This window comes from Myotis brandtii, unplaced genomic scaffold (assembly GCF_000412655.1).
Source record: "Myotis brandtii unplaced genomic scaffold, ASM41265v1 scaffold77, whole genome shotgun sequence".
NCBI lineage: Eukaryota > Metazoa > Chordata > Mammalia > Chiroptera > Vespertilionidae > Myotis > Myotis brandtii.
Genome location: NW_005371082.1, coordinates 3,663,971 through 3,684,599, shown reverse-complemented (window position 1 = coordinate 3,684,599; position 20,629 = coordinate 3,663,971). Strand labels below are relative to the sequence as shown.

The window sequence follows — 20,629 nt, the reverse complement described above, 5'->3', positions numbered from 1 at the left end:
CCCTGCTCTGAGCCCGACCAGGGGCTGCACCTAGGGATTCGGCCTGCCCTCTGCCACCTGGGAGCATGCCTAAGCCAGCAGGTCATTATCTCCCGAGGGGTCCCAGACTGTGAGAGGGCACAAGTGAGGCTGAGGGACACACCCCCCCCACCAGTGCACAAATTTTTGTGCACCGGGCCTCTAGTTATTAAATATTAAACAAACTCTCTCCCTGATTTTACTGGTCTTTAATCAATTTAAATGATGATTTTTGAGCTTAATTTCTCAGTGAAGTTATAAGTCTGTTAAGAGGGCAATGTGAGCCTTAAGAGTTTAACATAGTAAGGATACATGTTAAATTATTTTATTTCCAAGTGTGAATATGTTGTGGGTATAAATTAATATTCACTTATGCAAACTTAATGGCAACAAATAAAACACATACATATGCTACATACTCCTGGAATCCTTTGTTTTTTGCTTTCAAATACAACTGAACAAAAGTTGTATACATATACTTTTCTTATAGTTCAGTAACACTATAATTGCCTTTTAAAAATGTTTGCAGTAGATAAGCATAAATAAGAAAATTATAATTTTGACTTTAATTCACTGCTTTTGTTGGATTGAGACCCTAAATGAAATGATATTATAACATTTTTATATCACGTATGATGACAGTAATGGGGAAAAATCTGCCTTTAAGTAAAAGGGCTTAAAATAAGAAACACATATATCAGTGCAATAACCTGGTCATTTAATCTTATTGTCTGGGGGCGAGGGGGAGGGTGAGAAAAATGAGAGAACAAATGTATTTTATTTTTTTTGAATACAACCATTTTTTAAACAAAAGTCCATATAATTAGTAACAAATCTTTATATTTAACAATAGTTAAGCAGTATGAACTGTAAAATTGCTCTTCTCTCTGGCTATTCCTAGATATGTTATGTGTGTTGGTTTAATCTAATGTGTATTGTTGCAAGTGTCCCCAGGCACAGTCGAGTAAAAGCTAAGGCTGTACAGAAGAGCCTACATTTTAAATGGGTCTTGTCATTAATGCTTTATTAATTGCCCCAGGCTACATAAACCCAACACAGGGCAAGCTATAACAATATGACACATTAAGGACAAATCCAATTCCTGCTGTGTTTTATGGAATGGGCCAAAAATTGAGTTAACAGCAGGAAAGTCAATTTATGGGCTTTTCTTTCCACCTCCAGATTATTCTATCTAAATTAGTAGGAATTCTTTGAAATAATGAAAGTACCTTAACTGAATAATATAAAAGAATCCTGAATCATTTTTTATGAACCTCAAAATTATTTCCTTTAGTTTCCTATTAGGATAGATGTACTACATAATTTAAAAATATTATGAAACAAAGCTGCAGTATACAATGCCTTATATGCCCACTTAAATTTAAAAATTAGAATGTCAACATATTTTAAAGTACTTTTTATCCTTACCTGAGTATATGTTTATTGATTTGAGAGAGAGAGAGGAAAAGAGGAAAGAGGGGAGGGAAAGGGAGAGAGAAAGAGAAACATTGATGTGAGAGAAAAACATCCATTGGTTGCCTCTTGTACACTCCCGGACCAGGGATGGAACCCACAATCTAGGTATGTGCCCTTACCAGGAATCCAACCAGCAACAAACTTTTGGTGTACTGGATGACACTCCAACCAACTGAGCCACCCGGACAAGGCTCAACATATGTATAACTTAAATTAACATCAACATATATAAGAGCCTACCTTTACATCAGAAGTATCTCTCTGGCTAGTTCTCCAAGACCTTGCAACTGATGAGAAGGTTCGATTTGGATGGTCAAATTTTCCATCATTTGCATTAAGGAAGAAGGTTGTGAAAGGTTCCTAAGCAAAAAGAAAACAAAAAAGACAAAAGACAAAATTTGACCCTCTGAACACAGCTTCCCTCAGTCCTTTGTAAAATATGACTCTCTTTTCTTTTTCTTTTTTTCTGTTATTTCTCACCTGAGGATATTTTTTCATTGATTTTCTAAAGAGAGTGGAAGTACAGGAGTAAAGAGGAGAGAAACATTGATTGGTTGCCTCCAGCACATGCTCCCCCCGTGGCCAGGAATCAAATTGCAACCAGTTATGTGCCTTTGACCAGGAATCAAACTGGAGACTCTTCAGCTTGCGGGCCAATGCTCCAACCCATTGAGCCACACCAACCAGGGCAAAATATAACTTTTTTTGAAACCCTCTTGAGGTGGAAACAGTGTAGGGTCCTGGAAAGATGACCACGCCAAGGAATCAGCAGGTGCTGGTCTGGGCCTGACTAGGTCAGTCAATGTCATTCTGCAACCTTGGTAGGTCATTTTGCCTTTTGGGCTTCAGCCTTCTGATCTATAAAATGATGGAGTTATAGTGCTATGTGATTTTATAAGTGATTTTGCACTACTGGCTATTTACAACTCAGATTTTCTTCCTCACAGCTAAGGTCATACGTAGTAACATTGCAATAAGAAAATCATCCTGACACTTGTTCATGGCAATATGGAATTAGGTAGGGAACATCCATCTTGGATTACCCATCAAAGTCAACTAATATACTCCTACCACATTATGGTCTGATGATCATTATAAAATACAAATTCCTGCTTGAAGTTCTCCCATATCTTTTCAGAGCTCTTAGGAGAAACTATGAACTACTTAATTTGTCCTTCTAGCTTTCTGTGACATGTCTACAATGACAGTGTCTGTCACCCAAAACATGTTCACATAGTTGGAAACCAAGAAATAACTTTACCGTAAGGTCCTAATGTATTTAATACTAATGATTTTTCTGTAGTTGTGTTGGGAGAGGCATTATTGCTGATGTCATTAAATTTGCTTACAAATTCAAAGGGATTAAATAATTTTCATTCTTACTAAGGATTTCTTAGCTATCTATAACAAAGATAAATATATATTTTCTTTTTCATGTTCAATTTTTCACTCAAGTCTAGGATGAATGATGTCACTTCTAGGTTCAATAATGCTAAGAAAGCTTTCCTAAATATTTTGGGTTTTTCTTTAATATATACTAGTAATCTCTTCATTCTTCTATATCCATAAAACATTATTTTGCCCCTTTCAAATCCCCTTTTTGCTATTAGCCATAAAGTCCAGCTGTCTGGCAACAGCTACAAATATTTATCTTCTTCAGTACCTTCCTATAATTTAGTGTGGTTAGATGTCATCAACTTTATAAATTTGTAATGTATCACCAATATTTCATGTTCACTGTTGAATGACAGAAAAATATCATGAAAGAGAAAAGATGTAGAATGATAGATATAACAATGTATAGGTAAAGGGGGTGAAAATCAGATATACATCCTGGAATTCCATATTACTGTTTAAGATTTCAAGTGATATGAGAGACAAATAGATATCACCAAAATTAACTTAGGAAAAAATTATGAGATTTCTTTCACTAATTAATTTGCTTTTTAGAGTTTTAACTCACTATTAAATACAAGGTAGTTAATGCAGTGTATCTTATCGCTAAATTAAATTAAAGTGATAATATTAAAATTCTATAAATAGCAATAGTAAATTGAATAAAATGTGACAAATCTAAGTTTGAATCTGGTGAAACCATTTACCTCTCTTAGACAAGTTACTTAATCTCAAGTAGTTGTATTAAGCATCTTGGTTCCTTCATCAGTATTAACTTGGAATGACAATACCTTAGGGGTAATTAAATAAGATTAAATAATATTGAGAAAGCTTGGCGTATCTTACCTGACACAGAGTTATAAAATGACTACCAGCTTTATGTACTGTGTCAAGTATTCACTGCTGGGCTCAGCCCCAGAATGCCTATTCCTTAGACAACTCTTCCAGACTCAGATTCTTAGTTCCTTAGGTCTTACTCATCTTTGAATCCTTAGTTCCCAGCACAAACTTGGCTCATAGTTAGTGTCAAATACATGTTTGTTGAGCACACCTAAACAAAGATAGTGTTGGAAGATGGGGCATGGCTGGGTAAGAATAAGATATAGTTATCCTTGTTAGTTCTTAACCACTAGTTTGACCAAAAAGTTGTATGTTCAGAATCTACTTCGTTATTCTAGGATGCTGATTTTTTTCCACTTTAGATAGTAGACAGAGATTAGTCTAAAGGAGTCAGACTTATTTCAGTGATATTTTTAAAATATATTTTTATTGATTTCAGAGAGAAAGGGAGAGATAAAAATATCAATGATGAGAGAGAATCATTGATTGGCTGCCTCCTGCACGCCCCTTATTTGGGGGGGGTTCAAGCCTGCAACTCAGGCATATGCCCTGATCTGGAATCTAACTAGTACTAGTAATTGCTGGGTTCCTGGGTCAACACTCAACCACTGACATAACCTATTAAATAGTTGTGAGCAAAGTCCCATTTATACATGTAAAGCCTTACTTCTTATCATCAACCATTAAAAGCTGATCTCTACCACAACCTAAATGATCCTTCCTGGTTTTTAACCCTTAACAAAGACCTGTCAAGAATAGTACAGATGGGCATAGTGAAAAGAAATCAGAAATTGAAGAATTATTTTTATTTTTGGTTTTGAAGTTTATGGATCTAGTGGCTCCTAAAAGCAGAGAACACTAAAGAATTCTGTTTCATTGTTTTAAGTAGCTTTTAAGAAGATTTGATTAACAGCTGTTTTAGGGTCACAGACTACATGACATATAATTCTCATTATTCCTGAAGGCCTCCAGCTGCTACACTGGTAGAGTGTACACTAATAGAAATTGATAACCTATTTGTTTAAGAGTGAGTATTGATTTCTCAAGCTCTGATTGCCACAGAGAACCTTTTTCCATGTGTTTCCCTATTACCTTCCTAGCACAGTGTAAGGCTTTTCTTTTTTATTTGACTCGTGCTTAACTAAGGTAGAGGATCAAATGCTATATTAAGCTTAAGGAACTTTTTTCTTCTTTGCCTAACATATGCTGATTGAACTATTTTCTAGATATTTTGTTATTACACTAAAAAAGCTTTTGGCTTAAGAAATCAAATGTACAAATGAATGAATATTGAATGGAAATTTCAGATATTAAAATATTGGCACATGTTGGGCTTTAAAAACTTTAGGTTAATCCTGTAATATCAATGGCTGATGGCAGACTTCCTTCTCCTAATTACATTTACCCCAGGGTCACTTCATATCTTCTAAACCCTTTTCAGTCCTGTAAAATAAAATTAACCTTTTTTGCACTGGTAAGTACCTGTCCTACTAAATTCTAACATAACCTTTAGTCCCCTGCAAAGGCACTAACAACTTTCCTGCCTTTCAATGGTTACAGACCATAATTCCATCCTGAGCAATTTTACTCTGTTCCCTGCTCCTCTTCTCTTTAGCCAACTTGTTTATTCTTTTCGCTTAGATTTTTGCTCACTCATCTCATAAGAATCTTTTCTTAAGTCCCTCTCTCCTTGTTCTTTTCTTCTTTCCTTCACTTCATTTTATTTTAAACAAAGCCCATTTATGGGTAATAGGTAGAGTTTGGGATATAACTATATCAAAGAAAATATGTATATATCTATATCTATATTTTTTTATTCCTCACCCCAGGATATTTTTCCATTGACTTTTAGAGAGAGTGGAAGGAAGGAGGAGAGACAGAGAGAGAGAAACATCAATGTGAGAGAGATGCATTGATTGGTTGCCTCCCACACATGCCCTGATCAGGGTAGGGAATGGAGCCTGCAACCAAGGTATGTGCCCTTGATCTGAATTGAACCTGGGACCCTTCAGTCCAGAGGCTGATGCTCTATCCACTGAGACAAACTGGTTTCGGCAAAAAGATTTATATTTTGAATTGGTATGAAACATAATAAATACTAAAAGGAAGGGAACTAAGAGTTACTGAGCACCTTTCTGTGCTTGGCACTATAGTATCTCAGTTAACTCAATCCTCACTATTATCCTTAAGAGTAGGAATAATTATTCCTGTTTTATCTTTGAGAAAGTTCAAGATCACATTCTGGGAAATGGAGGAACCATTATTTCCACTCTGCTTTATTTAACTTTGGAAGTTTATTTTCTCACATCACTTTGGAAAGAACCCAGAAGTATCTTAGAATCTCTAAGTCCTATTAATTAACCTATACACCATGCTCTTGATTAAGAATTCCTCATCTTTCTCTAAGTAAACATGCAATGTACTTAGCATCAGTATTCAAGATAAACATAACAGTATTTAACTCAGTAGCATTATCTTTTGTTTTTAATTACAGCATTTGCAAAAGTGTTTCTATTATTTTTTTCACTAGAAATATATATTTTTAAAAATATAATATGATTTATGCTCATCTGGTGTGGCGCAGTGGTTGCGCATTGACTCATGAATCAGGAGGTCAAGGTTTGATTCCCTGTCAGGCACATGCCCGGGTTGTAGGTTGGATCCTAGTAGGGGGAGTGCAGGAGACAGCTGATGGATGTTGATGTTTCTTTCTCATCGATGTTTCTATCTCTCTCTCTCTCTCTCTCTCTCTACCTCTCTCTCTAAAATCAATAAAAACATATTTATTAAAAAATGAAAAATATATTATGGTTTAAACAGACTCTTGGGTAAGTTTTCAAAGCAACCTACAATTTATAAAGGAAATCCCAAATTTTAAACAATTGATTTATAAGTTAACTCTCATTGCAAAATCTATGTAATTTCCTAAAAATTATGATTAAATGTTTGACAAATGAGTTTTGAATAGACTGATTGAATATACTGAATTCAGAAGGTACATTGATTATTAAGGTCAGAGAATAAAATTTAATAATCTCTATATATACTATATGTTCACGGTAAGATATAAAGTGAAAACATTCTAAGTAAAATTTGTCCTTTTTTACTACTTAATATCAAGACACTCCAAACTCTGTGAAAATAGTTTATTCATCATTTGCCCAATGGTGCTAGCAAGAAAAGGAGTCTTTCAGAGTCATGAATTTAGACAAGTGACTTCTCTGGTAGTTTGTCTATAATATTTTTAATTTAAAGTAATGTGGTATGAAGTTAATTAGGATTTTAAATTATTATCATCATCATACTAAATATACTGACTGAAACTAACAATGACTTTAATTACTTTGGGCCTAAAATGATTGAAAGGTAAAGGTATTGCAGATACTTTAAACTGTATTTTGTTTTTAAGGACAAATTTTTACTAACATGAATTTTAATGAATTTTCTACTTCATAAACTATTAAGATTGGAGTGAGGAAATCACAATTCCTTGGGCCATTAGGTTAAAGACTTGGTAAGCTTAGACCATGATACTTCTATTTATAACAGCACAACACAGGATGTGTTGGCTAAATGAGTCCCCATAAAAGCAATCCTATAGATCTGTACTGTCCACTACAGTAGCCACCAGCCACATGTAACTACTGAGTACTTGAAATACAGCTATTTAGAACTGAACTATGAATATAAAATAAATTATGGATTTCAAAGACTTCACAAAAGAAGTAAAATATCTCATTAATAATTTTTTATTGGTTAAATATTGAAATTATGACATTTTAACACTTTGGATATATTGGGCTAACAAATATATCTATTAAAATTAATTTAACCTGTTTCTTTTTACTCTTAAATGTGACTACTAGAAATTTTAAATTACATAGTGGTTTGCATTATGTTTCTCTCTTTAGCACAACTATGGGTAGTACTAAAAGGGCATGTATAGAATATACGTGTGTATAGCATTTCTGCCATACCCTTGCACGAATTCAAATTTGTATTCCATTAGGTTAAATTATGATTTTTTATTTGAGAAAGTGTTTAGTTTATCAGGAATAAAAGAGTATAAACTGAAATCAAGCTGTTGATAATAAGTACCTTTATGGATTCACACAAGTCTTATAAATCTGACTTCATACTAGTCATTTCCCACTAATGGCAGTAATGTTTGAGTTTGGTTTTATGGCCTGACCACCTGGTGGTCAGAGAATCTAATTTATTAGTCATTTTGTTTTCTTGTTTGCCTATTTGAGAGCTTACATTAAATAAGAATATATTTTATGTCCACTATAAAGGTCACCAGCTCTTGAAGATCTTGACTGGCAAATTTTTGTGCTTCTGTGTTTAGTTTTAACATGTGGCTGAAACTGCAGTATAGGAACCATAATTTATCTCTATATATTTCAGAAAAGCCTTTACTTCTGTGTGTGTGAAGTATTTTCCTATGTGTGGAGATTATTAATAAATTATTATAACCCATAAGCTAAAGGTGTTCTGTTCTGATTGATTTATAGTGGTAAAAGGCATTTACATAAATCTAATATTCCCCAGAAAATAAAGAAATAGAACTTCTGCCCTAGCCAGTTTGGCTCAGTGGATAGAGCATCAGCCTGCGGACTCATGGGTCCCAGGTTCGATTCCGGTTAAGGGCATGTACCTTGGTTGCGGGCACATCCCCAGTAGGGAGTGTGCAGGAGGCAGCTGATCGATGTTTCTCTCTCATCGATGTTTCTAACTCTCTATCTATCCCTCTCTCTTCCTCTCTGTAAAAAAATCAATAAAATATATATTTAAAAAAAAAAGAAATAGAACTTCTTATACTTAAGAAGTGCTAGAGTAAAAAACATATTTCTTAAGAAACTGCTAGCTCTGAAATATTCATGTAAAAAAACACAAGTTCACATAATTAAGCTGAATTTTTTTAACAATTTAGACAACCAACTTTGATCTATAAAAAGAGTCTTGTGTTGTCCTTTAGTTTATAATTACAGAGTTTATTTTTTTAAATAAGATTTGGGTTTGTTTTCTTATAAACTAGTTGATCTAAACTTCTTAAACTTCTTATGCTGGTTTAGGATTATGAAAAATAAAAAACTTGTGTTCAATTAAATGGATTCATAATTCCAACAAACTTTTTTTTAACAGAAATTGTTTGTGGTATATCACTTATCAGTGACTTACAAGTTACTAAAAACATAGTCATATCATGTATTTGTAGTAAGCTCAATTTCTCCTCAATATGTAGAGAATGCTTGAGGAAGACCGCCAAATTAAAGCTGTCATTTAGGCTGAGGGCAAAAAAAAAAATCTTTGAAAATAGATGCACTGCCATATATGCACGTTTTCATGTATACTACTTTAGCATGTGTTTCTATAGAAAATCAGCTTCATGCAACAAAGTGGTCTGAAGTATATTTTGGTAAGGAGAAAAAACTATTGATTGCATTGATTTAGAGATTTGATTAGAATACTCCTCAGTTACTTATGGTAAAAAAAATAAAATAAAAATCAGATCATCTGATTCCAGTAACTGCTCTTACCTAGACTAGACTGAAGAAGGCAATACTAAAGACAAAGAGATTGGTTAAGAGTTTTTGCAATAATCTAGATGAAAAATAATGGGAACTCGCACTAAGGAAATGCCAGAATTAATAGAGAAGATAGATTGCAGAGATATTTAGTTGGTAGAACCTATCTGATGTGATATCTGATTGGATATAAGGGAATGCTAAAACAGGGGAAAATATCTAAATTGGATAACTGGGTGCCATTTCTTTAGATAAAAAAATGCAGCAGGAACCACATCAGGTTTGTCAGGGAGATGAGGAACTCATTTTTGGAAATGGTGTTTATGGTCTTGTAGAGGGGGCTTGAAGGAGACAATCAATTAATTACATAAAAGAGACTTGAATATATTTAAATCTTAGAAGAAAGAGAAAGTAAAAACAAAACAGTCTTCAAAAGATTTAGAAACTGTTTTTAAAAGTTGCCCAAGAAGGAAGAGTGTCAGTTTGTGACAATCAGTGAGAAAGGAAACAGTGGGTATTAAAATGCACTCCAGCAGTTTGATCCCTTTATCACTGGTTCATAATAATGTATCTTCTTAACCCAATTTTGCAAATGAGACACCTCATTAAAAAAAAGGGCTTCAGGTTTTGCTAGAGTCTGGGATTCCTCATTTCATTGGTCTCTAATCTTTGTTTAAAACAAATAACTAATATATTTGATTTTTATTCAATTTACTTACATGAAAACCTTTGAGGAATTAGAGGCAAATTGTAATGTAATGAAGATACTCACAATTCGAACAAGCCAGGATAAGGTAGATGTTGCTGTTGAATAATGTGTATTATAATGGTAGGGTGGACTTTGATCATCGTCCCATGTCTCATAACGCTCTGCATAAAACACAGCTCTCTTTGGGTTCAAAGCACCAATTGGCTATAAAAAGATAAAAAGAAACATTTTGTTTAATACAGTCATATTAAACATTCTATATATCTTTGTCCTGAAAGTATGTTAATTTATTTTAATCATAGAGCAAAAATAAATGATTTTATATTATATTTTTACCAACTGTAATTTTTTTAATCCTCCCTCGAGGATATTTTTTCCATTGATTTTTAGAGAGAGTGGAAGGGAGAAGGAGAAAAAAAGAGAGACATTGAGGTGAGAGAGACAATTTGCTATTTCAAATCATGCCCCTGACCAGAGCTGGGGATCAAACCTGCAACCTGCAACTGGTAATCAAACCCAAGACCCTTTGGTCCTTGGGCCAATGCTTTAAACAATGAGCCAAACAGGTCATGGCACCAAATTTAATTTTGATATTAATTATAAATCATTACACTTGCTAAAAATACTCCAAAATATATTTACCTGCCTACTTAAAAGCTACAATGAGTTAGCTTGATCATAGGAAATTCAATGAGAAAGTGATGCAGTTCACCATGTTAGAGAAAACTTTGTCTTAGCCTGTCACCCAGAGTGTGAGAGACAATATTACCCATATAGAAACCTTGTTGGAATGCTAGTCCCATTCTGTTATACAGAAGAAGCATGTATCTTTTTTATTAACTTAAACTGCAAACTTAAGACTGTTGGAAATAATTCAGACAATTCAGATTCCCTGGAAAGCATTTTGGTAAGGCCACTAAGACCTTTTCTGTTGTTTGTGGGGGGTTTTTTTTTTTTATATATATATATTATTTCAGAGAGAGGATGGGAGAAGGGAGATAGAAATATCAATGATGAGAGAGAATCATTGATCAGCTGCCTCCTGCACGCCCCCACCAGGGATCCAGCCGCACCCGGGCATATGCCCTTGACTGGAATTGAACCTGGGACCCTTCAGTCCACAAGCCAATGCTCCATCCACTGAGCCAAACCAGCCAGGGTGACTGAAACCTTTTCTATCAGTACCATGGCACTACTGATTATGATGTTAATCCTTATAGTGGAGCACACAGTAAAATTCTCAGGATACAATATATAATTTTCTTTCAACAAAACATGTTTTTATTAGATCACTGTCTCAAATTTCTTAGCATACCTAATCATTAAGAATTTCTAGCATAGAGTCCTCATGATTTCAAATAGCAAACTGCCTTAGCTTAAGTTTTTGTCTAATTTTAGTTTAATGGGATATGGAGTCTACTCCTATGATGTCTAATTGCTACATTATTTTATTTCAGGTTGCATACTCTAAAAATAAATGTTTATAGAGAAAACAATAGATAAATACTAGGTATAATGTATAAATCCTTTATTTCAAAATTTAATATTACTAGTTAATTATGCAGTTCCCCCAAAGGCTTAATTTTAACAAGAGAAGTAGTAGAAAATTAGTGTCTCAATGGAACAAATAATGCTACACAAGAGAGAAATATTCATTTATAAATTGCTTGTAAGCTTTTTCTTTTGGTCTTTGGGAAATAATCCAAACAAAACAATGTTGTCAGCAGTTAGAATCTCTTAGGATTTCCATAATAACTCTTAGCAAGGATTTTTATTCTGAATGTTAAAATTATCTGTAAATTATGTTCATTTTTCTTTAACTTAATTAGGACTTAAAAGATAAAACAATTTAATAATTTACTTTTAAAAACTTTGGTTTAAATGTAGTTTTTAAATGTTCTAAAGATCGAACTTTATTGTGCTAAATCTCACTGGTACCCCTCAAATCTTTTTATTCAGGTGTACAAAGGCAATGCAATTTCATTAAATGTTACATAAAATATTAATAATATTTAAAGCAAATATATAATTACTTTTTTCATTAAAAAGTAATTTCTATAGTGGAATAATGTGAGTTCTGTTATAATTTAGTAATAGAAATACTAAACATTTAAATACATTTAAAATGGCCTACATATTTTATTCTTTCTTAGGTGTGCAGATATCTTTTTTTAAACTTAATATTATATTTTTCAAAGCATTTAATATGGTTAATACTTCTTTCTGTCTTGAATATGCTAATAGACTTTTCACAGAAATAACATGTCTGCACAATCCTTTAAGGATTGACCTTATCTGATATTGTTTGTTCCACCAGACCTCATAAGAAATTCTTGGAAAAGGAACATGGTCCCTACTCTAATCTTTTCCAGCCTTCTCCTCAACTACTGGAAAAGGTATAAAGTAAAAATTATGCCTTTTATTTTACTGAAGTTTCATCAAAGTCTCTTATTGGAGTGTTTTACACAATAATACTTTGTAGATAATAGCTGCAGAGTATTACAGTCTGTATATGCCTTCATTAATAACTGCTTAAAATAAATTTCTAATTTTGCATTTTTTATCTAATGCGTTTAAAAATGAACTTAAAAAACAAAATGTAAATGATTTGGTTTGTACTTATTATTTTGCTTCTGATAATCAAGAAACAATAAATCATTCCAAAGAAAAATGCTTCAAAATGTCTGTTTGGGAAATGAGAATTCATCACAAGTAACTTATTTTCTTATATAATCCATATAGACCTATCTATTTGTCTATCTATCTATCTATCTATCTATCTATCTATCTATCTATCATCTATCTATCATCTACCTACCTACCGCTTTACCTATGTATACATTTATAAGGTTGTAAGTTTGTTATCCTTTTAAAATTTGAGTAAATAATGCAGTGTCAACATTTGTATTTAGAAACTGAATAAGGCAAAAATTCTTGTGAAAACTAAAACTACTTCTAAATGAAATATATAAATTTATTTTGCAACCCTTTTCAATTTTTATCATAATTACTAGTTTCCTTTTCTCTCAAACAGGAAGCATCTAGACACAGTCATCTCTATGTTTTTTAGGTGTTTCTATATGAAAAGGTTTAATTGAAAGTTTAGATCTTGCTACTAGATTTATTATTATTTTGTCCTTGTGAGTTTATATGCTATAAATTGATACTGTAACAGATAAAAAATAATGCAAGTAACAATGCAAAAATTAAAAATAAAATGTCTATCTCTTTAACACTTTATTATTTTAATTCAATTTCTAAAACTGTTATAAAGTCTACATAGCTTGCTAAAGCACTATTTTCAATATAAAATTAGTAGAACATTATATATGTAACATTACCATATCTACATAAAACACTATTGAATTTATTGAAGAAATGATATTTAGGATTTTATTACTCAATTCCTTCTTTTTGAATGTAATAGAGATAAATCTGTCTTAGCTTTAAGTGCCACGAAAAAACTCTGAGACAATGCTGTGATTTTATTATATGGAACAAAAATCCTGACAGATGCCCATGGAGATTAACATTATTAAAGGCTCTGAGAAATATTGTAATCTGATTGTTTAATTTTGTTCACTCCTGTGTCTAACTATCTACCTACCTATCTATCTTAAAACCTTATCCTTCTTTTTTATTTCATAACTGTTAACATGCAAAAGGACTAGTGTTGCTTGGAAAGCAGTTTGAAAAATTCTGGTTATAATCCTTAAGCTATATATATATATATATAGCTTATATATATATATTCCTCAGAAATACATACACACACTTTGAATAATTATAAAGGCAATGTTTATTAAAATAAATTTCATTTTCAAAATTGAAGTATCAGCTGTTAAAGTGTGTATACATTTTCTTGAGGCACCCTGTATTTATGAGGGTTAACTTTTTATTTGATTTCATTTTATTATTTTCTTTCCATTTCTGTATTTTAATCTTTCAATATGTTTCTATATTATAAAACCTTACACGTTTTATCAAGTCATTTTCATGGGACACATATAAGATACACAAAAATGAGCAGGAAAAATGACTAAGTTAAAATATTTATTGGGTAAATGGTACTATATGAAGTATTGAAAGGACTTAGAGAATATAAAAGTCTAAGTGTAGAGCTAGATGGATTTGAATAAATAAATGAAAAACAATTTTAGATTGATTAGAGGCATGGTCAATGCCATTAAAATATATTATAATTTTTAAGAATAAAAAAAAGGTTTGCAAGGAGACATCAGAGATCCAATTAAAGTAATATTAATTCTAACACTGAACTCTTGTATATTAAAAAAATCTTGAAAATGCTCATGATCTTCATGGTATTAGGATTCTACTTGGATATATACATAATGTTGAGAGTTCACTGTTGCTTATGCAACTGCTAATGGTACTATAGATTTGCATTTGCTATTGTTTTCACATCCATTTCTAAATTGATTATCACAAGTCTCTGAGGTGGGTAAGGCATTCATTATGAACCTAATTTCATGATGAGGAAACAAGTACTTGTGTCTCCTCTCTTTCCACAAAACTGCATTGCGTTTTATTGCTAAATGTGAAATTCTATCCTTAATGTCATTTTTTTCTTCTATAACTGTGTACTTAATTCCTTATCAGGTCCTCAGTAATGGAATGAATCTTACAAGACTACTGTCCCAACTCCCTTACATTATAGATGAGTACAATGAAGAATAGAAATGTCAAATCAAGATCACTTTGCTAATCAGAGGGTATCCCTTTTACAGAACCAGCTGCAGCTTTGTGCTAGATATAACTTGAATCTGGATACAGTTGATTGATTTGTTTGACTTCTAAGTGTTACTTTTAGTTATCTCAATACTATTTTATTTATTTTAAATATATATCTTTATTGATTTTAGAGAAAGGAAGGGAGAGGGATAGAGAGATAGAAGCATCCATGAGAGAGAAACATCATCAATCAGCTGCATCCTGCACGCCCCCTACTGGGGATCCAGCCTGCAACTGGAGCATGTGCCCTGACAGGGAATGGAACCCAGGACCTCCTGGTTTATGGGTTGATGCTCAACCACTGAGCCACACCAGCCAGGCAGTTATCTCAATACTCTTAACACAACCGAGTTTCTAACATATGTAAGTTATCTTATCTTTTATTATAATAACCAAGGCCTTGGGAATCCTTCTAACAGGCTTTAAGTATTCTTGCCTTTTTTGTTTTTTCCATCATGAGCTACATATTGTCATTCTTAAAATTTTTTCAGCTATGATGATATAGAAATCATACTTACAGAGGCCACTGTGCTCGAGTATATTCCCTGCCTCTCCTTCTATCTGACCAAAGAATTCAACTCTTCTTCTGGAAGCATCTCAAATTTCATCTGGGAAGTCATACATAATTAGGCAAATGTATAACATTTTTTTATATAGTTCATTTGCCCTTCAAGGGAATGTCCAATGTTTTATTCATCTCTGTAATCTCAGCACCTGATACAGTACCTGGCTTTTTAGGTGCATAATAAATGCTGAATAAATGAAGACTTATTGGCCTGATTATATGTATAATATTTTAAATTCCCATATGAAAATTTTAGACAAGATTTTTAGGCAAAATCAAAAGAAAAATAACAAAGTGAAAAATATTTATAGCACATATGTTAAAGGGCTAGTTTTCTTTAAAATGAACTTTTAGAAATCAATAAGAAACTAATGAACAATCTAATTAAGCAGAGGAGCAAATAAGAACAGGCAATTAACAGATGCAAATTTCCAATATATGTAAGAAAAATAGCACCAGCTCATACAATGTAATGGGTATCTATTCTTTTCCTGTTTGGCATACATTATTCCTTCTTCCTTCATGAACCACTCCTTTCCCACACTTGGTCTACCTGGTTCATTCAGGTGGGCTGAATCCATTACCTTATCCTCTTGGTGGGCATGTGAACCAGATCTATCAATAAGCTTATTTTATCATATGGCTACCAAGATTGATACAGAAATGGGCACATGACTCAACTTATTCCAGTGAAGCGTTGCTAAAACTACCTGGGAAAGAAGCATTCTCTCTTTCTAGTGGGGCTACAAAGGCATCACTGGGATAACATAGGGAAGCCTGTGTGAGAATGAAGCCAGTGAGGAAAAATACCAGCATCCTGTCATCCTGGTGAATTCTTAAATCCAGTTTTCCTGAACTTGACCCACCTTTGGATTTCTCAGTTACAAAGACCAATAAAAACATTATATTTTACCCTGGCCAGTTTGACTCAGATTAGAGCATTAGGCCATGCAAGGGAGGGTCATGGGTTCGATTCCCAGTCAAGGGCATGAACCTGGGTTGCAGGTTCGATTCTCGGCCTTGGTTGGGTGAGTATGGTGGTGCTTGTGGGAGGCAACCAATCCATATGTCTCTCACATTGATGTTTCTCTCTCTCTCTCACCCCCACCCTTCCACTCTCTCTAAATCAATGCAAAAATATCCTTGGGGGAGAATTAACAAAAAACAACCCTCACACACAAAAAACTTTATATTTTAAATAAATTCAGTTTTAGTTTACTTTCTGTTACTTGTAACAAAAGTCAGAAGTACAATAGCAATTCTTGAAATGTCAAACAACTATTTTTATTCATTAGATTATCAATAATTATTAAGTTTCATAATAATCAGTGTATCCAGGGTGTAGCAGAACATATATGTCATACCAGTAATACTGTTGGTAGGAATATAGGTAGTATAAATTTCTTGTGGGGAAAATTGGTAATATTTTTTTCAATGTGCATTTGTTTTTGATCCAGTAAGTCCACTTTGAATTAATGAAAACAATCAGTTACAAGGATATTTCTCACAGCATTTCTTCAAATAGCAAAAACAAACAAATAAAGTCTAAAAGTAGTCTAAATATCCAATAAGGGACTAGTTAAATAAATGACACTATAGTCACACTGCTGTATGGCTTTTTCAATCAAAAAGACTGGCTTGAGCCCTGACCGGTTTGGCTCAGTGGATAGAGCATCAGCCTGTGGACTCAAGGGTCCCAGGTTCGATTCCAGTCAAGGGCATGTACCTTGGTTGCGGGCACATCCCCAGTAGGAGGTGTGCAGGAGGCAGCTGATCGATGTTTCTCTCTCATTGATGTTTCTAACTCTCTATCCCTATCCCTTCCTCTCTGTAAAAAATCAATAAAATATATTTTTAAAAAAAGACTGGCTTGAAAAAATTCCAAGATAAATTCATTCAATAAGTATATGTCAGAAATTACTCTAGACCCTAGAATAAGATAAATAAGGGTGTGTGTGTGTGTGTGTGTGTGTGAATAAACAATTCACAACAATTTGGTAAATGAGAAAATACCAAATATAAGTGCTGTACTGACAATTAAAGCAATAATTGAATAGCAGCAACTTGGTGATAGGGAAGGCATCTCTCAAAAAAGAAGCTCTAAGCCAGCGGTTCTCAACCTGTGGGTCGCGAACAATGAAAATACATCCTGCATATCAGATATTTACATTACAATTCATAACAGTAGCAAAATTACAGTTATGAAGTAGCAACAAAAATAATTTTATGGTTGGGGGTCACCACAACATGAGGAACTGTATTAAAGGGTCGCAGCATTAGGAAGGTTGAGAACCACTGCAAGCAGAGATGTGAATGACCAGAAAGAACCAACCCAGAGAACTTCAGGAATGAGAGAATTCAAGACAGAGAAAGAGCTAATACAAAGGTTCTAAAAGGGGCTTGACTGACACATTCAAGGAACAGGAACAGAAAGGAAGATAATGTGACTAAAGCATAGTAGATGAGAGAAAGAGTTTAGGACACATGGTGAGAAAATAGGTAGAGGCCAATCATATGGCTTTGCAGACCATGGTGATGAAATAGATGTTATGGTAAGTGCAGTAGAAAATGACCAAGTGGTTTTAAGCGAGAGAGACACAAGATCTGAGTTAGTCTTTACAAAGGTAACCTCAATGGTTTTGTAGGATATTACATTATCATTACTAGTACTAGGATTGAAAAGACATTTGCAAAAACAACATCGTATAGCATTATCAATGTTTCTCTAAAAATCCTTTGGCATTGAAGTAATATATTTTTACTTAATTAAGCAGTTGTTTAATATATTTACTTAGTATTTTTAGTATATGTCTTTACATATTTATTTATATACTAGAGGCCCGGTGCACAAAAATTTGTGCACTCGGTGGGGAAGGGGGGGGTCCCTCCCCGGCCTGTGCCCTCTCGCAGTCTGGGACCCCTCGGGAGATAACGACCTGCTGGCTTAAGCCTGCTCCTGGGTGACAGAGGGCAGGCCCAATTCCTAGGTGCAGCCCCTGGTCGGGCTCAGAGCAGGGCTGATTGGGGAGTTGGGGCACCCAATTCCTAAGTGCAGCCCCTGGTCAGGCTCAGAGAAGGGCCGATTGGGGGGTTGGGGCACCGCCCCCTGTCACACACAGAGCAGGGCGGATCAGGGGGTTGGGGCGCTGCACCCTGTCACACTCAGGGCAGGGCCAATGGGGAGGTTATGGCTCTACCCTGTCACACACAGAGCAAGGCCCGTGGAGGGGGGTTGGGGCGCCACCCTCTATCACCCACAGAGCAGGGCCGATCAGGGGGTTGGGGCGCCACCACTGTCACACTCGGGGCAGGGCCGATGGAGAGGTTATGGCTCTACCCTGTCACACACAGAGCAGGGCCGATCAGGGGGTTGGTGTGCTGCACCCTGTCAAACACAGAGCCGCAGGGCAATCAGGGGATTGGGGAGCTCTCCCCTATCAGGCACAGAGCAGGGCCCATGGGGGGCGGGGGGTTGGGGCACTGCACCCTGTCACACACAGAGCAGGGCCGATCAGGGGGTTGGTGTGCTGCACCCTGTCAAACACAGAGCCGCAGGGCAATCAGGGGATTGGGGAGCTCCCCCCTATCAGGCACAGAGCAGGGCAGATCAGGGGGTTGGGGTGCCTTCCCCTGTCACGAACAGAGCAGGGCGGATAGGGAGGTTGTGGCCCCGCCCCCTGTCACACACAGAGCCGCAGGGCAATCAGGGGATTGGGGAGCTCCCCCCTATCAGGCACAGAGCAGGGCAGATCAGGGGGTTGGGGTGCCTTCCCCTGTCACGAACAGAGCAGGGCGGATAGGGAGGTTGTGGCCCCGCCCCCTGTCACACACAGAGCTGCAGGGCGATCAGGGGGTTTGGGCGCTGCCCCCTGTCACGCTGATCCCGGTGCCGGGAGCCTCGCTGCTCCGCTGATCCCGGTGCTGGGAGGCATATTACCCTTTTACTATTTAGGATAGAGGCCTGGTGCATGGGTAGGGGCTGGCTGGTTTGCCCTGAAGGGTGTCCTGGATCAGGGTGGGGGTCCCCACTGGGGTGCCTGGCCAGTCTGGGTGAGGGGCTGAGGGCTGCTTTCAGGCTGGCGATTGACTGAAGCTCCCAACCGCTCCTTTTTTTCTTTTTTCTTTTTTTATTCTGGGCCAGCTATAGCTCTGGCTCTAGCTCTGAGGCTTCCGCTGCTGAAAGCCGGTATCTGGTTTGTTTGGGTTCTATAATCGAAACAATGTATAACTCCAGCTCTGAGATCCCTGTGGCTGAAAGCTGGTTTCTGGGGTTTTGTTTAGCTTCTATATTTGTTACAATGTTTCAAACTGCCAGGTCAGAGGCCAGAGGCGGCAGACGGGGAAAGTTGGAGTCCGCCAGTCACTGGAGCAAGCAAGCCTCATGTTCACTTCAGTGCATGGCTGCCGGCCGCCATCTTGGTTGTCAGTTAATTTGCATATACTCACTGATTAGCCAATGAAAAGGGTAGCGGTCGTACGCTAATTACCATGTTTCTCTTTTATTAGTGTAGATTTAGAGTATACAGGGTGGGGCAAAATTAGGTTTACAGTCGTGAGTATGTAAAACAGAGTTCATTCTTGTATTACTAGTATTTATTGTATTATTTTCCATATGAACAACTATAAACCTCCTTTTGCCCCACCTTGTTTATATAATATATTTTTGCTTAAATATTCAGAGAAAAGTTTTGAAGAATATACATTAAACAATAATAATAGTTGCTTCTGGGAAGTGAGAATAATAGAGATTTTTAGTCTTTTCTAACCTCTTTTTACTGTTTGATAAAGAATTTTGTTTATCTCATATATAGAATTTTATATGGCTTTTTCAGTTCTATGACCCAGAGATATCTTTCAAATGTGAACACTTTAACTTTTATAAATTTTAATCAATTATAGTAACTTTACATTTTAGCTAGCAAACAATAAAAACCATATATTTCCAAATGTAAATTCCTGTTTTATCAATCTTCACTGACATTCAAATCATCATCTATCACAATTTTACTAGTTAAAACAAGTCAAATGACAACATGAGGAAGAAAAGACAAATCAAGAAGGTAGATATTCTATAGGATAACTGGCACAGACTCTTCAATAAATCAATATCATGAAAAAAGATGGGGTGTAGGTGGCTGGGAGCTATTCTAACCTAAAAGACACTTAAGAGACATAAAAATCAAATATAATGTGTAGTCCTGGGCTTAGTCTGGCTTGAAAAATTTATAATTTTTATAAATATACTAGAGACCCGGTGCACAAAAATTTGTGCACTCGGGGGGGAAGGGAGGGGGTCCCTCAGCCTGGCCTGTGCCCTCTCGCAGTCTGGGACCCCTTGGGAGATAA

General features: G+C 35.4%; 1 protein-coding gene across 5 annotated transcripts in view; it reads right to left on the bottom strand.

The window, feature by feature from the left end:
- Positions 1-20,629, bottom strand: part of NBEA (neurobeachin) — a 776,030-nt gene that overhangs the window by 103,446 nt on the left and 651,955 nt on the right. For all 5 annotated transcript variants that reach the window (XM_005883142.2, XM_014530733.1, XM_014530734.1 and 2 more), the window contains 2 exons: positions 10,030-10,170; positions 1,735-1,854 (listed from right to left, as the gene is read on the bottom strand). In XM_005883142.2, the coding sequence (XP_005883204.1) occupies positions 1,735-1,854; positions 10,030-10,170 (261 nt within the window). The remainder of the gene's footprint in view (positions 1-1,734; positions 1,855-10,029; positions 10,171-20,629) is intronic.